Consider the following 19,730-nt stretch of genomic DNA (forward strand, 5'->3'; position numbering starts at 1 on the left):
AAATCATACTAACTAGGAAGCAAAGTGAATAGAAGAGAAGAGATAGAATTGTATTGTGTATTATGTGATTGCATTGTAGTAGCTTTAGGAAGTTAGTGTGTGAGGTAGTAGTAGCTTGCATGTGTGAGGCCAAGAATACTCAAGTCTGCCTTTATGAGCAGAAGACTGGGTTCTCGAGATTTGGCTGGGTGATAGAGAGCTCAATCTAAGTCGACGCTGCATCGTGACTTGGCTTTTGTAATTGTTTTTGGCAGTTGCAATATTCAATACAATTGCTTCAACTATTTATAATATCATTGTTTTTCAAGTGGTTAAGTGTGGTTACATTTACACATTTGGAATCTTGAAGGCACCTTTAAGTGAAGAGGATGAAAGGCGCGATGTGTATGCCACATATGTGCCACTTTCCCCCACTTGACGATCACTTGCGTCGGTCCTATGGACATGTTGCCTCGCATGTGTACATCCGAAGGTGCCCAAGAGGAGGGGCATCCTCGGTGGCTCCCCTATTACTATGTGTGGCCGTGAAATAGCCACTTGCATGCCAAGAATGAATATACATACCAAGTAGTGCTATATGCTATATGATATATAGTATGATATGATACGTCTTGAGAACATGGAAGAGTCAAAGGGAATGAAGAGTACTTAAGTAAAACTACAAATGACGATGAATGCAGGCAGGAATAATGAAGAGTAAAGATGTTTACGAGTGGAGTAGGTGTCATTGCCGCGGTCCTATAAAAAAGACTGCTTTATCAATTCAGCGTGGTAGTCTGGATGTGTGCTGCATGGCTTCCTCGTCGACGTCTGATGACTACGAGTGCGACTCGTGCGATCGCTGCTTCACGTCTTACCAAGCCCTGCTCTCTCATCTCCAAAATTCTTCCAGACACAATTACTGCTCCGATTGCCGCCGTGATTTTATTGATGCTAACGCTCTTCGTAACCACCTCGCCTCTAGCATCCACCAACCCAAAGATATCCGTTGCCCTCGTTGCTCCTCCTCTTTCGTATCCGCTTCCGCCCTCACTAAACATGTTCGTCGTTGCTGTTGCATTTGTTCATTGTGTTTGCGTGCATTGCTTGCCTTCATTGTTTTGCTAAATATTGTCGGCTTGTTCTGGTAACGAATCGTTATTGTCCGCTTGTTCAGGTAGAGAATGGTAAATGCGTTAACGTTACCCATAAACAAATAGTGCAGTCTGTCCGACGTTGGGAGGAGATTTCTGGCAAGGGGAATCTCTTGACAGTTCCTCGCATAGGCTGGCGTGATAGTGGCAGGTATGTGCTTGAATCTGTGTACTGTGCTGGGTCCTAAGCTAATCTGTCAGCCTCAAGCTCGCGACTGTCGCTGTCTTGCAGGGAAGACGTACCGTTGCGAACAAATATCATTGCAACGGAAGCAACTTTCGATGGTGAAGACTATGTATGTCCCCTGTGTTCAAGGTGTTTTCAGTTCTTGCAGAGCCTTAATCAGCATCTGAACTCCAGTGTTCACGAAAGCTCGGAATTCCGATGCCACAAATGCCTGAAGACGTTCAGAGGTGAGCGTGATACCCAAGCCGACGTTAGTTTCTTTCAAAATCCTCAAAATAAAGGCATAACTAATGGGCGTTTTATGGTGATGTGTGGTGAGACAGACTTCTCCGCGTTGATCGCACATCTAGAATCGGAGGTTTGCGGGGGGATGAGTGTCAAGAAGATTAGAAGAGTTGCAATGCTGGTGCACAAGTTCGGAACGCTGGCCATTAGGGACAGATAAGCTATCTTAGATTTGGGCCGTGAACGTTACTCTCAGAAAACAAGGCTGCGACCAGCTACACTTCCATCAATATCAATCACCCAAGGCTTGTTCAAACACAAAAAATAGCTATTTCAGTACTTTTGCATGTTCAGCTGTCGCCAAGGTCGTCTTTTCCTTTACTGTGATCGCTTGAGTAGTTTGACTTGTTTTCTGATTTCTGAACATTCTAACGTCTGTCTCATAAGACATTTTGGTGTGGATGCAGAGTCTTTGGATTTTATTTATCTTGGATGTCCACGCGTTTAACAAGTCAAAAGATATATGCAAAGTTGTAGAATGTAGGAACACTAACAATTGCAAATGTTTCAAGGAGGTCAGAGTTGGGGTAGACCTCCAAGGTGAGGGGGAAGGATGATAAGCTCAACTTCGAGGTGAGAATGTACCGTTTTTGTTAAGAGGGTTAGAGGTGAATGTTTCAAGGATGTTAGAGTTGGAGTAGATCTCCAAGGTCATAGAAACAAAACTTGAGACAGTTAAAGTTGAAGCCCAGGTCTAGGGTGAGGATGAGAAGTCTATAAGTCTACATCTAGGTGAAGGGTGTGGTGTTAAGAGTAAAAGCTAGGAAAAGTGCAATTGTGGAGGACAAGGGTGAGTGCTGTAATGTGGCAAAACTTGAGAAGGTAAGACTTGATGACCTTTAGGGTGAGGTGGAAGGATGGGAAGCTGAAGACCAAGACCAAGTCCACAGTGAAAGATGAGATGTTTGAATGTGGGTGAGATGTCTAGGTGAGAAACGTGAGGGTTTGTCATATTTGGTTTCATTAATGCTTAGCAAGCGGTGGGGATGTTGTGGGAAACACTTAGCAATGGGTAGATCGTATGATACACGATCAAGACCTTCTCTAAACCTTAGCAGCATTCTTCAAAACATAATATCCCTTTGTTGTTTCAGATCTCCCAAATTCTGCTTGCATAACATCGTCTGTTGCTTTGTCCCAAGTAGTCTCCCCTGTATTTGCCAACAAAAAATGTTCTGCAAAAAACTCAACTGTGATCTCCTTCTCTGTTCCTGTGACTGAGTTCGCCTTCTGCGTTGTCTGCAACACACTCAATTGTGTTGGGCCATCCAATGCAATCCACGAAAAGTGTAGGAAAGGTAGAAAGACAATGTGAGAAACACCAGATTGCATCCTAGATACCCATGGAGGATCCCACGAAAAGGAAAAGAGTGTAAGAAAGGCAGATAGATGATGTGAGATGAACTCCAGATTGGGTCCTGGATACCCATTGAGGGCTCCTCCTTCAAGATGGAGAACTATCTGCTCTTTTCTTTGGAGAAATGGACAGAATGTGGAACAGTCTAAAAGTGAAATGAAATACCAATGAATAGTATATCTATGTTAGATACATGCCCAAAGTGGGTAAAGAACTCCAGCCATTGACCTTTACCACAATGTGAATCCAAGAGCTACAAAGATGGAACTTTGTGGGCACAACAACTGAGGCTATTGCTGTACGTGGGCTAATGATGTGTGAGATAACAACAAAAGAATGCTGCAAATGAATGCCAATTCAATGTTCCTGTGGTATGTGTGCTGCTGCTGTGTAAGAATCTTGCCCAAATGTGGCAATGAAAACTGAGATCTGATAATGCTTCAACTAGGTGTCAATGGGAACAGAAGCTTGCTGCAGTATATGTAGGCTATGATGCAGATCTGCAGAAGTGGTGGATGAGGTGGCACAGCATTAGAGGTGTTAGGTGCAAATGGCTGAATGCCCAAAAGAGGAGGGAGAGGAGGCAATGATGGAGATCTGCAGAAGCGGTGGATGAGGTGGCACAGCATTGGAGGTGTTTGGTGCAAATGGCTGAATGCCCAAAAGAGGAGGGAGAGATGGTTTATATAGGTTGACCAGGGCTGGTAGAGGGTTGGCCAGATCAGCCCCAAACTTTCCTGATTGATATATGCTATAGAACTACTTAGGCTGGCCCAAGTCAACTTTTTTAGGTTGGCGACCTTAGACGGTTGATTGGCCAAATTTGGTAGTAACCTTTATTTTTTTGTATGGTCAGTCAGTCACTTTAGACAGCTGATTGGCTGAGGATAAATCTAGTTGTCTCAGCTTTGTCCTATTCTAGCTGGAGGGCCACAAAGTCACTACAATCAGTCAATTTAGACAGCTGATTGGCTGAGGATAAATCTAGTTGTCTCAGCTTTGTCCTATTCTAGCTGGCGGGTCACAAAGTCACTACATGACAAAAGTATGTGTGTACATAAGTACACATACATATTATGTACACATACATATGTCTAAAACAAATTTATGTGATTTGAACCCAGGATCAGCTGTTCATGACATGTTGGGCTAGCCAGCTCGGCAGGCTTTTTTTCACACAATTGTATGCTTACTTTTGTATACGTACAAATGTATGCATACTTTTGTGGGGGCCACTTCTGTGCCTCTATGTAGATGAGACAAACTGGAGACGACTACATATATCCACAGGCTGGCTGATTGGCCAAGTTTGGTAGTGGCCTTTGGTTTTTTGTATGGGAATATTTGCTGCCCCCTTTGTGCCCTTTTTTTATGCCTTGCCATGTAATGCTTTTCTGATGTTCCTTTGTCTAACATTATCCTGGGTTTTTTGTTTTAAAAATGATAATATATTCAATTCATAACTAAGCATACAACTGGTGGGATAGTAAGTACTCTTTCCCAAAGCTCATCAATATGAACAAAGAACCATGGTTGTGGACTAAAATGCCACATCATCCCATGGGTAGTGAAATGCGAAAACAAGGACCAATCCTAGGTTCTCAAAAATTTACTAGTGTGAACTATTATTCAGTAAATGTGCCACATTGCTCCCTGACACAGGAATATGTGTGAGATTTCCTCTTTTAACTCTATGGTTACTAGTACATTCAGCGTCGTTGCTTTCTCTTTGTTGGCAGCCTTGATCTCTCTTCCATCTGCTCAGATCTAGCTCTCGGTTCTCTTGCTCAGCAGGCCATCTCTTTGCGTCTCTTAGTTGGCAAGAAATTTATAGGTTTTTTTTGTGACCAAGTCACTCGGGCTATGGACAACCTATTGCTTCATCAAGAGCCACTCCTCCCCTTCCTTCATCATGTATCGGGTTGGCTCCTACTATCTTCACCCATGTGCCTTTATCCAAGATTTACTTGATAGTTTTCTGTTGGCTCCTTGGCTCCAGCTCTTGTTGCTATTGCGATACGAAGACATTGCAATGCCCCCTCCGTCCACTCCCTATCGAGCCGATTTACAACAGATCTTGTTCAGGCACTCCTAGGTTTCTTTTATCGGTAGCCTCTTCTTCTTTTCCCACTCTCTCTTTCTCTTCTATTCTCTTCATGGCGAAAGAAGGTGAAACCTCCAAGTGTGATGCTTTCGATTTCTTTTTTGATGATTAGTCTAGTGCTTTCAACTTCTTTCTCGAGTTTCTCTCTGAGGACAAGCTCACGAGTATTCTCACCCTTCCTACCTTCCCTTAGGATTGCAAGCTGGATGGTATCAACTATGGAATCTAGAAGGTGATGATGCAGTCAGTCCTAGAGTCTTATGACCTTGACGAGCAGAGCTCTTAGAAGGTTCCTCATCTTGATCCTGATGATGAGCTTTCTTCCACGCGATGGTATATGGTAACATCTTTCCTTCCTCTATGATCATGTTATGCCCATGAAAAGGCTTGCCTTGGAGCTTTACTTGCATCAACTTCATCTTAAGACATGCAGACTGTTACCACTCTTTTCTATCCTAGTCTCTAGTTCCGATCACGGGAGTAGCACCTCTCTTATCCACCCAGCCAAACTGCCAAAGCTTCCAGCATGAGAGAGAGAGCAGTTACAAAATCACGTAAAAATCCACACTTCTTCATTCTCTCTCTCAAGCCTTGACAGACCCCAATTCCCTAGATAGATCTAGATGCCACATGTCATCCATATAGGGCCTTTCTAATGCAACATTTCACCCCTCACTTGGGATGCATTTAATTCCTTGCCCCTAGGCACATTCTTTGCACTAGGCCCTTGGTCTCAGACCTATCTAGTCTGGTGCTATCAGCCCTCACCTAGGACCTTGACATTAATCCCTCCCGATCATTTACATAAAGCGCAAACACATATATTACAAAGATAGATCCTATAAGGGAAATGTCGACTGATTCTTCCGAGGTCATGCTACCTCGGCTAGAGCGTAACATTCCTTCCCTCTTCAGACATCAGCGTCCTCGATGATAAAGTCTGGGAACACTCTCCGCAACTGATATACGGATTCCCAGGTAGCTTCCGATAGAGGCTGACCATGCCATGCAACCAACACTGTGGGTATCTTCCGATTTCGTATTTGCATTGTTCCTCGGTCCAGGATTCTTGTTGGTTTGCGCCTTGCAATATCCTCTATCTCCTGAAACAAAACCACACCTTCGATTAGTGAGTCACCAGTATGTAAAAATTTCTTTAAACGTGAAACATGAAAAACCGGGTGCACCTTACACCCCTGTGGCAATTCTAATTTATAGGCTACACTGCCTATTCTCTTTAGAATTAACCACGGCCCACAGTATCGAGGTGATAACTTTGCACACTCTCCTGAAGTCAACGACTTCGAGTGCGAAGGAATTCTGAGAAAAACTTTTTCTCCTTCTTCAAATACTCTTATAGACCGATTTTCATCCGCATACACCTTGGCTCTATCCATAGCCTGACGGATATTAGCTCTCGCAAGTGCTAGCATCTCCCGCATCTGAACTACAAAGTTCGCGGCACTAGGCACTTTCTGAGGTACTCCAACTATAGTTGGATTGGCTGGCCTATAACCATAGTTCAGCTCAAACGGACTGAACCCAGTAGATGAATGTTTCCGATCATTGTAGGCAAACTCCAACAATGGCAACCACTTGTCCCATGTATGTTGCCTCAATGACACATATGCCCTTAGCATATCCTCTAAAGTCTGGTTGACTCTCTCCGTCTGACCATCCGTCTCAGGATGGTCCCCACTACTCATTCCCAACTCAGTCCTTAGTGTCTCAAATACCGCTGTCCAAAAGTGACCGGTAAACCTGACATCTCTGTCTGACACTATGGATCTAGGCAATCCATGCAGACGAAATATATGTCTAATAAACAATTCCGCTACTTGCGGGGCACTAACAGACTCTCTAGTCGGAATGAAGTGAGCCATCTTGGTTAGACGATCAACCACCACAAGGATAGAATTATACCCTCCTTGTGTTGCAGGTAACCCTACAATAAAGTCCATGGAAATGCTCTCCCACTTACTTAGTGGTATTTCCAAGGGCTGTAAAAGTCCGGGTGGCTTCACCCGCTCGGCCTTACTTACTTGACACGAGAAACACCGTGTCACATATTCATGAATATGCTTTTTCATCTTTGGCCAAAAGAAATCTCGCTTCACGAGATCATATGTCTTCTCGACTCCTGGATGTCCCGCACACGGGCTATCATGGCATTGTCGAATGACTCTCTGCCTGAGATCATTCTGACCAGGTACTATAACCTTGCCATTTCTAACTAGCATACCATCCCTTATGGTATATCTTGCATAAGTTTGGCCTTTTCTGGATGCCAGGTCATCCTTTTCATTTTCCCCGGGTTTTAACACATGAGCCTTAGGCCATAAGCTCTGGACAAACTCGTCCACCTTCTGAGTTTCTCTGATCTCGGTCATTAGAGCACTCTCTAATACCGTGAAACTCAGGTTGTGCATAATGCGAGACAACGCATCAGCTACCTTATTGTCTTTTCCTCTTCGGTACCGAATCGTTAGATTAAACTCCTGCATGAGCTCTGCCCACCTAGCTTGGCGGCCCCTCAAGTCAGGCTGTTTACAGAAATGTTTCAGAGTATCATGATCCACATCCACATAAAACTCTGAACCATACAGATAATGCCTCCATGTTTTCAAAGCATGGATAACTGCATACAACTCCAATTCATGAGTTGGCCAATTCCTTTGAGAGGGAGAAAGTTTCTTGCTTTCAAAGGCTACTGGCCTTCCCTCTTGAAGGAGGACTGCTCCTACCGCAATGCCACTTGCATCGGTTTCTAGGAACAACGGTTTCTGGGGATCAACTATCTTTAACACCGGTCCTGAGACCACAGCTTGTTTTATGGTGTTAAAACTTTCTTGTTGATTCTGTCCCCAAATAAAAGGTACTTTATCTGAGGTCAGATCAGTCAATGGCGATACTATTCCGGAATATCCTTTGATATGCCTTCTATAAAACTGGACAAATCCCAAGAATGATCGCAACGCGGTCAGACTCTGAGGGATTGGCCAAGTTAGTATCGCAGCCACTTTCTTCGGATCCATTTCTACCCCCTGTGGAGTAATTATGAACCCTAGATACTCAAGCCTAACCATACACAGTATAGTTTTCTTTTTATTCACATAAAGACTGGCTTTCCTCAAAGTACTGAACACTATCCTTAAGTGTTCACGATGTTCAGTAAGACTTTTACTGAATATCAAAATGTCGTCAATAAAATGTACTACGAACTTTCCGATATACGGACGTAGTAAATCGTTCATAAGCATGACGAAGGTCGCTGGAGCATTGGTAAGTCCGAAGGGCATTACCAAAAACTCATAATGACCAAACCTGCTTCTAAAAGCGGTTTTATGCACATCCTCGGCTCTAATCCGGATCTGATGATAGCCGCACTTAAGATCTATCTTGCTGAAAATCACGGCTCCATGTAATGCATCTAGCAAATCATCAATCCGAGCCATCGGATACCTGTGCTTAACAGTGATATTATTCAATGCTCTGTAATCTATACAGAGACGAAACGTATCATCCTTTTTCCTCTTTAATATCACTGGCGAAGCAAAAGGTGAGAAACTTGGTTGAATCTGCCCCAGCTTGAGGTATTCTTCCAGTTGCCTACGCACCTCCGCTTCTTCAGTAAAACTCATTCTATAGGGAGGTCTATTTACAGGTTCTGCCTCCGGGATCAGTTCAATCTTATGCTGAACTTTCCGCTCTGGAGGTAACCCATAAGGTAGTTCATCCCTAAAACATTCAGAGAACTCCTCTGTTATAAGATTAGCCAGCTTGGCTATCTCACCACTTTGCGTAACATCAGTGCTAGTCGAAGACTCATCCACCGACTCTACCGATGCGGTGCAAAGGTATAAAAACTCTACTTGAGCCTTTCTGATTTCCATCACGGAAACCAACGGTCCCTGAGGTATATCTTTTTCACCTCGCAAGACATAAAGCACATCATTCATCTTGAATTGATATACGTGCTTTTTCCAATCAATGGCTGGATTCTTACTAGAATGCCACGCCATTCCCAGGGCTATATCCGCATGAGCAAGCTTGGTCATTTCAAAATCAAGCTTCTCAGCATAGTCCTGAATCCGAAGCTCCAACTGGGTAACCCTTCGGTCCCATACTTCAGTTGAACTTCCATCTGCCATTCTGACTGTATACGCATAGTCAGATGGACTTGTCTTTAATTTCAGCCTCTTTACGAGCGTGGAGTTAATCACATTGTGAGTTGACGCGGAGTCAAACAACACAATGACATCATGACTGGCCACTTGCCCTTTCATTTTAATTAACTCCGTATCATTGAAGGCTGTATACCCCGTTGCTGCGGGCTTAGATAGGATGTTATCAGGTGCACTCGTCACTAACTTAGCAACAGACACACATAACAAACAAGGTACTAACCTCTGAGAAGATCCTGCTAGCTGAATCTGCATCTCTTCCGCTCTGGGACTTCCTGCATCTCCACGTCGCACTCTGAGATCACCATCTCAGCCATCCGACGATCTTTATTACGTGGACAATCTCTCCACTGATGAGGTTGAAGGCAACCAAAGCATAAGCCTTCTCTCCTCGCTTTTTCCCTTTGTTCTGGGTTCAAGGGAGACTTAGACCAAGCCCGGGCTGCCATTGGAGTTACTTTTCTCTTCACTCCAATGGTGGTACTTGGTTTAGGAGTTTCAGCCGGTCTCGCCTGCTTGGCTTGACCACTCGGCTGCGAACCACTCCCTTTACTAGTCCACTTCTTCTTAAACCCAGATTTCTTCGGATACCCATACTGGGTTCCGACCTGTGCAAACCCACTTGGCTTGCTGCCCTTGGCATCCTCGTAGTTCAGGGCTATAGCTATTGCATCATCTAGCGTGTTCGCGTACTTAGCCCGAACTTCCATTTTTATTCGGTCATTCAATCCAAATATGAAATCTTTCACTTGGATTGATTGAGGCAGGGGTTCGTCAACCTTCATTACACTCTCTCGAAACTTATCAGTGTATTCTGCCACTGATAAATTTCTCTGACGCAGGTTCCTATATTGATCCCAAGCTCGGGATGCCTCGTCAGGAGGTAAGAAGTGTTTCCTGAACTCTCTTTTAAACCCCTCCCAGGTAGTGGATGCTATGCCATCCTTTTGTTGTTTAATCCACCACCGGTCCGCTGCCTCACTGAACATGTGGGTGGCCTCGCGGATCTTTTTGATGTCATTTCTGATCTCACAAATGGCGAACGCCTCGTCCCATTTGTGTAGCCAGGTCTCAATGACATCGGAGCTACGGTCGTTCATCCGACCAGAATACTTTTCCGGTCTGTAATTGGCAATAATGGGCACTTTAGCCTTCCTAGGCTCGACCGTATGGACACTAGACTCCGGTTCCATTGGAGCCTTTCCCTTCTCCTCTCGAGAAGGTCTGGCAGACATACTATGTATCGCTCTCCTAAGCTCGGACTGCCCTGCATTAGCTTGTAATTGCTGCGCTAACAACTGTTGCAAGGCATCTTCCAGCAATGCAATTCTGCCAGATAAAGTGTGAGCTACTGGGCGCGATCCCTGCTGGGTCGGCCGGACTCCTGATTCACCAGGGTCCCTCCTGGAAGCTCCTTCTTCTGCTTCCATTTGTTCAGTAGGTGTATTGTTTTGGGGTTTTTTTTTTTTTTTTTTTTTTAAAAAAAAAACACCCTTCGAACACTGTAATCACAAACTGACACTCTGAACACAATTCCCTATACTAGGGAATTCCTGCAACCTGACATGCACACTAATTACGTATTTGACACAGGCATATATATTCAATCCCGCCTTTCCCTATACTAGGGAAATTTCTGCAAATAACTCAAGTATACCGGCATAGTCTCAACACAATCTGTCCTTGTTACAGCATCATATTCTATGCATACTTGTCGCTATTCACGCAAACGGAGTATCAGCAACTAAACCAGGGAAAAAAAACATAGAATCAACAGAAATGACAAAGAGCCTTCCTGGTCTACGAATTCTGATCCAAACCCAAAAGGGAAAATAGGTAGAAGGCCCCCTGGAATTCGAATTCTGCTGCTTGCAGCCTGCACGACTGTCTGCTATCACATCTCCATTAAAACCACGAAGGGCGTCGTGACACGGGTCTGCACTCCACGCCTGGCGATCTTTCGAGTGCCTAGGCACCCTTTTCGGACACGTACGTAAAAGAATGGCGAATCTGCTCCGAATACGTAGCTTTAACAAAGCTCGTCGGCCATCTGCTATCCTTCGTCGCTCGTCAGCAATTTCTTCGTTCGCTTCCTCTCCAAAGAAGCTCCGTCAGGTCCGGTGATACCAGCTTACGCGATCGTGATGCCAGCTTACGCGATCGTGATACCACTTACGCGATCGTCAGACGGACCCTTGCCCTTAAGGTAATCCAACACCCCGCCAATTCGTAGGTCCGCACGTGAGCGCCACACTGTCGCAACCCTCGACGAATCGCTCCAACAGCCCGTTCGTCGATTCTACCTTTCCTTCCAACCTTCCGCTCTGATACCAAAATGTTACCACTCTTTTCTATCCTAGTCTCTAGTTCCGATCACGGGAGTAGCACCTCTCTTATCCACCCAGCCAAACTGCCAAAGCTTCCAGCATGAGAGAGAGAGCAGTTACAAAATCACGTAAAAATCCACACTTCTTCATTCTCTCTCTCTAGCCTTGACAGACCCCAATTCCCTAGATAGATCTAGATGCCACATGTCATCCATATAGGGCCTTTCTAATGCAACATTTCACCCCTCACTTGGGATGCATTTAATTCCTTGCCCCTAGGCACATTCTTTGCACTAGGCCCTTGGTCTCAGACCTATCTAGTCTGGTGCTATCAGCCCTCACCTAGGACCTTGACATTAATCCCTCCCGATCATTTACATAAAGCGCAAACACATATATTACAAAGATAGATCCTATAAGGGAAATGTCGACTGATTCTTCCGAGGTCATGCTACCTCGGCTAGAGCGTAACACAGACCCAAGATGCAAGCTCTTCAATAAGAAATCCTCCAAGCTGGCAAAGCTATCTCTTCTAAGGACATGGCAATTATGCTTCTATCTCACCTCTCAGATAAGTAGTTCACTTTTTATTCCTCTTTGTTGATCATTGAAAGGATGAATGCTATTACATGGGAGAAGCTTGTCCCAATGGTGTTGGACCAAGAAGAGTTGTTCCTTCAAAATTCCAACCCAAGATCCAAAGCCTTACCCGGCAAGAAACCAACCAATCATCCACAATCTAAAGGCAAAAGTCCTAGTTCTTCACGTCCCAAGTCTCTTGATAGAGGGGGCTCTTCATTTGGGAAGTTCGATAAGAATTGCAATCATTGTGGCAAGTTAGGATACTTTTGATGATAGTGTCCTCCTGTAGCAAACTCAATCTACTTTCTGACTAGGAAAGAGGACCTGCCTTCACAATGGGGTCTTGGATGTCCTTTATGGAACTTTCTGAAGAGTGTAAATCTCAAGTTGTCAATCATCTCAAAGGGAGTGCTAGGAGAATTCAGCAGATAGAGAGGGCTATCCCTGAGGATTGTCCTTCCTCCCTCTTCTCATCCCTGGATGAGTTCCTTCTCAGGCACGAGTGTTCCCTTGTAGGTTATTGCTCTCCTTGTTCACAAGGGAATAGCTTGGTGTTTGGTGTGCAGACTAGTGGCAGGCTACTCAGATCTTCACAAGATGCACTTTTGGATTTTCCTTTTTAGCTGGTCAGGATTATAGGCCTTGTTGAGCATGTTCTTGAGTCAAAGTGGTACATAGACCCTGACCCCCTTCTTATTGCCCTAGGTTCATGGAGGCTTTGGCTTTATGGGGGTACCCCCATAAAATTTTTACAATGGGATCCAGGGGAATGGAGATGGATTGATGTAGATAACAATGAAAAGTCTATGATGTGCTTCAGGTACACCATGGCCAATGCCAGAAGATTTCAGCTCTCCAAGTTGGATTGGGGACCTTCTAGAACTCCTCATTGGGAGAATTTTCAGATTTTTGAGGACCTTCGGAAATATTTTTGGAGGAGGCTCTGGAAGTCTCTAAGGAATAGGAAAGTCGGTATGTTTTTTTGGCTTTCAATCAATGGTGGAATTGCAGCAAACCTTTGGAGGTCTAGATCAGGTGTAGATGCTACATGCCCTTTATGTTTGACTGCAGTGGAAACTATTCAGCATTGTTTATCGGAGTGCAGGCATGCTAGGATTATTTGAAAAAGGTTGGCCATGTTATTTTGCTCTTTCAAATGGTGCCCTTGCTTTATGACATGGGGTTCTATTGCCTGGCTTTCTCTCTCAAGACCTCAATTATTTTATGAGAGGCATGACCTCTCTTGGGCTCTTTCTGTACATGGCAGGTTGTATAGGTTTGCCCTTTAAATGTTGTCCCACCGCACCCTTTAGGAGGGCAAGGGATTCAGTGGACACCTCTTGGGAGATTATAGCTAGCCTCACAACTTGGCACATTTGGAAAGCAAGATGCATTGAGGCTTTGGATGGTTCCTAGGTTCACCCTTCTTCTACTTTGGTCTTTCTTACTTAATAGAAGTCTATTTTATGAAGAAAGATTTGTGATTTTCTCTTGCCCACTAGGTCACATACCTCTTTCTCCCCTTTTACATTCTTGCAAGATGCTTTTGTGAAGGTTTTTGGGTAGATCCATTGTCGGCACCCGGATCTAGTGGAAAAAATTTTGTCGGTAGGTTTTATGGAGGTGTCAAGCAATAGTTTGTGGTGTATTCACATTGTTTTTATGTTGGCAAGGCGTGCATAAGTTGCACTTCAAGTCGCTCAACATTGAGGAAAAGTTTGTCTTGGTTCTCTGAAAGAATCACTTGACAGACCATTTGGTATCAATATCCCCCCCAAAACGCGCCGGGGGGCCTTTTTGCATACTTTTGGAAGGTTTGTAGGTAAATTTTAGTTGTTTTTCTGCTGCGATTTGTTGGCTGGTTCAGTTGGCATTTGATCTCTGGTTGGTCAAAGTAATCTTGCTGCAAAATTTGGGTATTTTTCTATTTTATAATTTGTCCTAAGTCGCTTGGAGTATTGATAGTGTATAGCTTCATCAAAAGCCACTCCCCCCTTTCCTTCATCACATGTGGTTGGCTCCATCTTCACCCATGCTATTTATCCAAGCTTTTCTAGGCAGAGGTTTGTTGGTTCAGTGTTTTATAGATCCACATTTTCGCAAGGTTGTTTTTCGATAGATCCTTTATGCACCAACAGAGAGCACAAACTAAACATGGCTAATAATGCTCATTGGAATGTGCAATTTACATTTGGTTCATTAACAAAGTCCTTTGGGAACTTGTTCAAAGCTTTGAAAAGAAACCGAAGTATCTTGAAAACCCGAAGAGATGGACTACAGATTAAGAGGAAGAGATTAAGAGGAGGTCCAAGAATGGGAGGAACGAGACTCGAAGGCCCACTCAGTCTTGGTCCACACCATCAGCTCTCTTGGACTGTGCAGACTTTAACCAATGTGCAGCAGAGGACCTTTATGCATGGCACTCTGTGATGAGGGAAGTTACACTCATTGGGCAACTGTTCAATCTTGAGTTTCCAAGTGGAAGTACAATGCAACCCTTTTTTATGGTTATTTCATGGCTAGCTATTGTCGACGGGAACGGCTTTGACTTCTTTCAAGCTGGCATTGATTATCATGAAGCTCCCACCTTGATTATGGTATGGTCTCCTGAGCATTGAGGTGTTAGGTCACAAGTAAGCGGTTGAATTTTGATGACCTAAGCTCCATGTTGCTCAAGGAGTCCCTTCCCTTGTCCCAAGGCAAGTTGTCAGTTACTAAAAGAAGCAGTCCACCTTGTAGTGATAAGATGTATACTAGCATGGAGAAACCAAAGAAGAGCAGAAGCAGGTGTTACAAGTGCAAGAAACAAGGTCACTCGGCAAGTGATTGCAAGTCCAAGAAGGATGATGACTCGTCAACTGATTGTAAGTCAAGCTGTTGCGCATGTGTTACCATAGAAGCTGCTATCCCTTTGAGGGCAAGTTCACCCTCCCATGAGCTCATATCCAGAGAGGGCATGTGGGAGGATGGGTGATAGGTTGCCTTTGACCCTTATCGGTTGACAGTCTAGGAGGCAGCAATGGCAGTTTTGGAGCTATGGATCGGTTGTGCTCAAGTTCATTGCTTGGATGTGTAGAGACTATGGAAATTGTAATTATGGAGTTCGAAGTTCGAGGTTTTGTTGATAAGAGAAAAGAGGGAAACTTTGGACTGCTTTAAAGCAAACTAAGATGACCTAATGAATACAAATTCTACACTCAATCAAATGATTCGCCCTCTCTCACAAAACTTTAAGACAATTTAGCCAAGATTAAAACACCTTAACTAGATTTTTTTTTGAACACCATGGAAACAAAGAACAATGATACTCCAAATATATGTTCAATACCAAATGGTGGATAGCTTGCCCATTGATGTTAGTAAGTATACTATTGTACCTATGGCAGACCCATATGGAGGATAGAGTAGCTTCACTAACTCAAGTGGGCCTATGCAAGCACCAATTGAGACATAGAGATTTGGCAGTCCTAGAGGGGTTTTCTTGTTACACATTAGTGATTTCTTAATGAGCTAATGAACACCTTTTAGAGAAAGGTTTTCCAAAGTGGGGACCAACCATTGATAGATAAAATTTCCAATTTTGCAACAAAGAATGTGCTTTGTCAACCCCACCTTGCCTGGGCTTCGGGATGGTCCCGATTTTGCGGGAATTTAGGCTATAAGGAGGAAGTTGCGTGAACTTACTTTTTACGTGTTAGTCCATGATTTCATGTAGGTGATAAGAGGGATAGATATGTATAAAACGGGTGTGAGGTGGACCTTTGACCATGTGAATCTCTAGAATGGCTTTAGAGATCACGTACAAAAGGGAGAAGGATTGAGAGGGGAGCTGGTTGTACAGTTTGGTGAGTAGGAAAGTAATAAGCAGGCTGAAATGGCTTTCATGTGCATACATGTGCGCTTCTCCTCCTTCACCCTTGTGTGAGTTCCATTGATCAACAAGCATAAACACATAATTAATATATGATCATTTCATTTGGTGGAGACGTCGGGTATTGATCCCGGGGAGAAGAGCGTGGGATTATGTGATCACAGTTTGACGAAGCTCATTGCTAAAGGGAGTCAAACAAAGGTTCTATGTATAAGGAAGAGATGATCAAGACTAGTGACACCGGTGCTTTCTGTGGCTGTAAGGAAGGATGGCAATTGGGGATGAAGATATGCATGATGTTCGTGTGGGGTCTCTGCACGTAAATATCCGTTATTGGTAACTGGTGTTTCTGAGGGGTATCGTCATGCGTTCAAGATCTCTATCCAGGTGTGACATACAGGTCGCAGCCGCTCTTTTGGGAGGCAGTGTGGTTGCTAGGGAGCTTGGTTTGTTTGTGATGAATTGGATGGGTTTGAGGAACTAAACGGATGGTGTATCATCAGTAATCATGTCAGAATCGCATTCTTTGGTACTAACCAATATACAAACAATATATTACTCCCTGCACTCTCCTTTTCTGTTGTTTGTATTGCGACAACAATATCCGGCACTCTTACATGTGGCAGGCAGATGGAATAGAGTGGATATTAGCATCTGGCATAGTCTGTTCCTTGTGCTTGTTGATTGTTCAAGACGATCAGTCATCCGTCGAAGTTGACTTATGTGGTCTAGTTTGATAGACTGGCGGAAAAAAGAAACCGTCATTTTTAGGAAGCAAGGCAGATACACAGATTAATATGCATGCTGGAGAAGTGTTGTTGGAAACACCCGCGTGTTGACGGAGAGAAACATGATGACCATGTTGTTACGTTGGGAGAGTTTGATTTTGTGAACTTCTGCTTATACATTTGTCTGCTGCAGATGCAGGAAATACTTGGGGGAAAAGCAAAGAAGGATGGAAGTATTGGTATTTGGTGGGAATTAAGTGGCAAAATGGCAAGATGCTTAATTTTTCAGGGAGTTGGTTCAAGGGAGTTGACCAACAACCTTGTGCATACTGAAGCCTCAATCTTATGTTCTATTGGGAGGACTGTTGACTGACCCTGTCAAGTGTTGAAGGTAATGGGAGGGTTGACCTTCGGGTCATTATAAGTAGTCTACTGGTTTGGATGTTGCTGAGCAACTTAGAGCAGCTTGGAAAATCCATTTCATGCAAAGGAGTTCATAAGGCTATGAAAAAATGTTATACTACTGCTTTGAGTGTTGAAGGGTACAATCCGAGTGGCGTACAAGGTTTTCTTTGCCCCAGGGCCTGTAATTAGCTTTCTTTGTGTGTTCTTTATAGGAATTTGAATTCAAAATCCCTGTGTCAATTGTAGTTTGCCAGCTCACATATGTTGGGTAAAAAGAAGGGAGCAACTGATGCCAAGCATGTTAGCATCGATGTGAATGATCAAGCTCCATTAGTGATAGCTTCCATAAATGGCATACCGATCAGAAATATGTATGTTGATTGTGGTACGGCCATCAATGTTATTAGTGAGCAGACCATGAAGTTGGTTGGCTTAAAGTTTTTTTCCCAGTCTCTATAAAATAAAGAGCTTCATAGTTTTGCAACTTGAAAGTAATCAGAGGAACATTTGATGCAACACGGATTACGCTGCACTGCTGGGAGCTCCGGTTCCCCATCTCCTTCAGACTACCTCCCTCCTTCCCCTCGGGCTGCCCCCCCTCGCGAGCTCCATACACCCACCTCTTGGTATGCTGCTCACCCCCCCTCCTTTCGCCCATCCTTCTCGCCACGTGACCTGGCTGGAAGGCCCCATACATGAGTGCCTGCTGCGAGCTCCTTTGCTGTCCCTGCAGTTCGTTGACCCCTTGGGTTTGCTGTGTGCTGCTTCGAGCAGCATTTGTGGGCTGGTTCTCTTTGTGGCTAATCTGCTCCCACGGCTCCACTCCTAACCCCTCCCATTACCTACATCTGCCTGCCCCTGCCTGTTAGCCACCACACCCTATTCACTCTGCCCGCTCAGTAGCTGCCCGCGACACAGCAGAACAGATTGTCGGCCTGCTTAGCTTCTGCCTGCAATCTAGAACCTCTCCTCCACGTCGCATTGGACCTCTAGGAACCTCGCGTGCTGGCCTCGCAAGAGGGTTCATGTGCTGGTCTTGCAAGAGTAGGCAAGCAGGGGTCTGTGGGCTCCTCTTTCCTCCACACCCCTAGTTGAGCCATCTTCATCTCATCCTTTCTCTTCGCGATTTCAACCCTTTCACCTTCGTGCGTGAGCTTTCAGTTAGTCCCCTTCCATATGATGGCTTCTAGCCTCGAAGTGGTGGCTCGATAGGACCCCCCTTCATCCAAATCCTATTGAGTTATTTTGACAGAGCAGTAGACCACCGTGGTGTGGAGGGCCACTACAAACTTCGCCAATACCTCGATGTATGGGCATGTCATAGGGTATACCTCCTCATGAGTAGGTATTTGCGACTGGCTCTAGCCCACCCTGATTCTAGAGGATAGTCACATAGAAGATGTCGGCCTCATGGGTAGAGGTATCTTTTGGCTTAGGCTCTCTCTAATCCAAGATCCATGAGCGCCCTGATAGTCAGTTCACCGATTGCAATGGACGGTAGGATCATCACCCTCATCCCATGGTATAGGGGCTTCAGTGCCTCACACTTGGACAACTGATTCCATATACCTCACCACCTTGTTACTCTTTAGTTCCCAAGCCTAGCAGTGGAGCTTCGACCCATTGTCCGAGATCTTGGGGCATGCTTTGATGGGTCATTCGTAGATGCAGTGGTTGCTTTGGGTGTTTCCCAAGTCAGAGTGGCAGTTTTAGATCCTTCTAGTCTGCCCTTAGAGTTGGAGATCATGATAGATGCCAGGATAATCATGTAGAGTCTATTAGTCATAGGTCTCCCAGATCAGTGCTTGAGATGCCATGGATTTGGCCATTAGGCATGAATGTGCCCCCACTTCACCAAGCCAGAGCCTCCCCCTACCCCTAGATAGCCCAGGCTGCTAGCACAGGGAGCAGCCTGTTAGGCGACAGCCCCACCAGGGGCAGAAGGTTGGAGGAAAGTGGAAGATAAAAAGAAAAGAAAGAAAAATAAAATAGAGCAAGAGCCTCAAGGAGGATGCACCACCCAAGAGCACAGGGATGGTAGAGGTTGACGGTAGGGAGCAGCAGATGCAGAAGGAGCAAGACCTACAAGCTTCTCAGCAAGAGATTCTCCCTCCTCCCCCCCCGGTTGCTATTTCAGGGACTATGGTAGCTTAGAGCATGTCACTTGGGACATCAACAGCTAGCACCCAGGCAGGGAAGGAGGGACACTAGGATATACCTTAGGTGACCAGCCCACTACTTGCTCTGCAGGTTGTTAGCATCCCTCAGCCAAGTAGCTCTAGTTCTTCCTTATCGGTGACTCCACTTCCACAAATGGCCCCAAGAGCGCTGCCCTATGGATTTCTACCGTGTAGGACCTTTGGATTATTTGGATGCAGCAGGCATTGGCTCATTTCTAGCTTGTTTGGACATTAGTATCTTCTTCCTTTGTAAGGGGGGGGAGGGAAAGATTTCAGCCCTCTCTCCACAAGATTGTCCGAGCTACTCCTTCACGGTTCTCAGTGATGAGACAGAATAGTGGCCAAACGACAACGTTTGGGAGAACATCCATTCACAGACACAGGACC

General features: G+C 44.8%; 1 protein-coding gene across 1 annotated transcript; it reads left to right on the forward strand.

Annotated features, from left to right (window-relative positions):
• Positions 1–674: 674 nt before the first annotated feature.
• Positions 675–17,331, forward strand: LOC147894501 (uncharacterized). The gene is made up of 4 exons (XM_087385324.1): positions 675–1,040; positions 1,157–1,284; positions 1,366–1,547; positions 16,952–17,331. The coding sequence occupies exons 1-4, from the start codon at positions 675–677 to the stop codon at positions 17,089–17,091; spliced, it is 816 nt and encodes a 271-aa protein (XP_087241450.1). The 3' UTR covers positions 17,092–17,331.
• Positions 17,332–19,730: the final 2,399 nt, after the last annotated feature.

The sequence above is a fragment of the Dipteris shenzhenensis genome, chromosome 14, assembly GCF_047967505.1.
Source record: "Dipteris shenzhenensis isolate YYH24624 ecotype China chromosome 14, Dip_SZ_1.0, whole genome shotgun sequence".
Classification (NCBI taxonomy): domain Eukaryota; kingdom Viridiplantae; phylum Streptophyta; class Polypodiopsida; order Gleicheniales; family Dipteridaceae; genus Dipteris; species Dipteris shenzhenensis.